This window comes from Penaeus chinensis, chromosome 13 (assembly GCF_019202785.1).
Source record: "Penaeus chinensis breed Huanghai No. 1 chromosome 13, ASM1920278v2, whole genome shotgun sequence".
Taxonomy (NCBI): Eukaryota; Metazoa; Arthropoda; class Malacostraca; order Decapoda; family Penaeidae; genus Penaeus; species Penaeus chinensis.
In genome coordinates this window covers 25,949,474-25,951,973 of record NC_061831.1, presented here as the reverse complement: position 1 = coordinate 25,951,973, position 2,500 = coordinate 25,949,474, and the positions used below count along the sequence as shown (strand labels likewise).

General features: G+C 38.5%; 1 protein-coding gene across 1 annotated transcript in view; it reads right to left on the bottom strand.

Moving 5' to 3' along the window:
- LOC125031848 (UDP-glucuronosyltransferase 2A3-like) overlaps positions 1-2,500 on the bottom strand; it is a 12,885-nt gene that overhangs the window by 4,770 nt on the left and 5,615 nt on the right. Inside the window, exons 2-4 of the mRNA XM_047622824.1 lie at positions 1,305-1,553; positions 808-938; positions 1-86 (exon numbers count right to left, since the gene is read on the bottom strand). The exon at positions 1-86 is cut by the window's left edge and continues 120 nt beyond it. Of these exons, the coding sequence (XP_047478780.1) occupies positions 1-86; positions 808-938; positions 1,305-1,469 (382 nt within the window). The 5' untranslated portion in view covers positions 1,470-1,553. The remainder of the gene's footprint in view (positions 87-807; positions 939-1,304; positions 1,554-2,500) is intronic.

Genomic DNA, 2,500 nt, shown 5'->3' with positions numbered 1-2,500 from the left:
AGGCGCTGACCGTCAAGAATGTGTCTACGGGAAGGGCTGTCCACGACGTCCCCTTGTGCCACATTAGCTCTTGGGGCATCTCGAAGCTGTAGGAGGAACAGGAATGAAGATGTAGCATTCATCGACATCGGTGATAGTCGACAAACTCCTGTTGTGGCATTAGTACAAGTAAATCGTTACCGCCAGTGATTAAGCACTTTCCTGAATGAGAGCGTTCAACCAGCTTCCTGAATGAAAGTTGACAATTTGTCTTGTCATTCTTTCTCGCTTTTTACGTCTATTGAAGAGATTGAGTGAAGGAGAGAAAGGAACAGAAAGAAGACGGAGTGAATGGGGAGGATTAGGAAAGGAAAGAAAGATAAGGAGGTAAAGGAAGAGGGAAGGAGGGAGTTAGGGAAGGAAGGAAAGAGAGCGAGAACGAAAGAGAGAGAGAGCGAGAGAGAGAGAGAGAGAGAGAGAGAGAGAGAGAGAGAGAGAGAGAGAGAGAGAGAGGGGGGGGGGAGGGGGGGGCAGACAGATAGACAAAGCATAAACCGAAAAAAAAAAAGAAAGGGATGAGAGACAGATGGAAGCAATAAACCCTGCAAGGAACAATCATCATTAGCACCACCTGTCGGTGGTAAATCACTGAGTAGGCCACCAAAAAAAAAAACATGTAAATAAATAAATAAAACAAAAAACAAGCAACAGTTATACATCTTTTGCAAACTTCGTCGTAGAATAAACAAGAAGAAAGAATAAACAAAACGAAGAAAGATGCATACACATTTAACCATAATTCCCTAAACCTTTAAAGCTCTCGCGTACCTGGCCCGTTCCTCCACAGTCAGGCGCGGGATGGTTCCGTCCGTGTTGTTGATGGCGAGCACGTGCTCTTTGATACCCGGATGGTTGGCGTCTGGGTAATGGTGGGTGTCTTTCCAGCGCAAGACCGTGACCTGCCCATCGCATGCAAACATTCGGTCATAATAATGGTAATGAGGTTAAGGGTTTAAAAGGTAGGATTGTCATTGCAGTTGTCACGGTTTTTTTTTATAATAGTTATTTTATCATTATCATACCAGCATTTTGTTACCAATATTGTTACCAATATTATATATGTATATTATATGTATATATATATATGTATATCATATGTATATATATATATATGTATATCATATGTGTGTATATATATATATATATGTATGTGTGTGTGTGTGTGTGTGTGTGTGTGTGTGTGTGTGTGTGTGTGTGTGTGTGTGTGTGTGTGTGTGCGTGCGTGTGTGTGTCTCGCCAATAACCTGCAGAAGCGCGTGCCTTACCTCATGGCCCCTCGCGACCAGCCCTTTCGCCAGCGCTCTGAGGGTGAGCACGTGTGAGGCCGCGTACATAGGGTGGAGGACCAGGATCTTGCCTGCATGTAAGGGACTTGTCAAAAGAGCCAGGATGAGAAAGGCTATTAGGCTTGTTCTGTCTCCTCCTACCATCGTGTTTATTCAGTATCTGTCTTCTTCTTTTTTTTTTTCTTTTCTTTTTGGAAGGGGGTTAACCTTTGACGATCTTGTTAGTTCCTGTAAGGAAGAGGAAACATAGTGCTTATAGATATTGTTAAGTATACATGGGTTTTAGAGCATTATTCTTAATAGGAAGTTCTGTTTCAATTGTTGTGTGATTTAGTGATGATGGCAGCGGTGATAATGATGATTCACAATGCTAAATAGAGTAATAAGAATAGTAGAACTGGCAATAATGATAGTAATGACGATAAAGGTAATGCTAGTAACATCGATTTTAATTATGTTATTCATGCTAAACAGTTAAATAATAAATAACAACTCTGAATATAATAACAACAATAATAAATCCTGCTTCTACTGCTCCTAGTAACTACGTTGGTAATGACATTATTCATTATACAAAAAGAATAATGTACCTCGTTACCCATCACAATAATAAGTTTTGAAACAATGAAAATATTCACAATAGTGTTACCTGATACGCCTCTCACATTCAAAAACATTAGCTGTAATACCTCCTTCCTCTGGTTGCAACAATGCACAACGACCAATATTGCAAAATATGTAACGACCTCTGAGCTGATTGTAACTTGTACCAATCCCCTCCCGTTCAGTTCCTTTTTAGTCTGGTACAATATATTACTCTATAACTATATTGTAAAAGTTAATTAATACGTTATGCCCAAAATTATACTTTCTGCATCGCCCTGAGCATTGCTATATTGATAATTATCGCTATTACATTATTATCATCGCCCTCATCATTATCCTCATTCATCATTGTTATCACTACCATCATTATCAAAATATTTTTTATTAGTTGTGTTATATCGTTACCGTTATTTTCTTTGCTTACATCCTTATTAATATCATAATAACTGTTATCAACATTATTTGTACACTTATCATAAACATAATCATCAACATGCCATCACCATCATTACTATCTACTATTTATATACTATTATATACTACTATATACTATTTTCGAGGCAAACGAA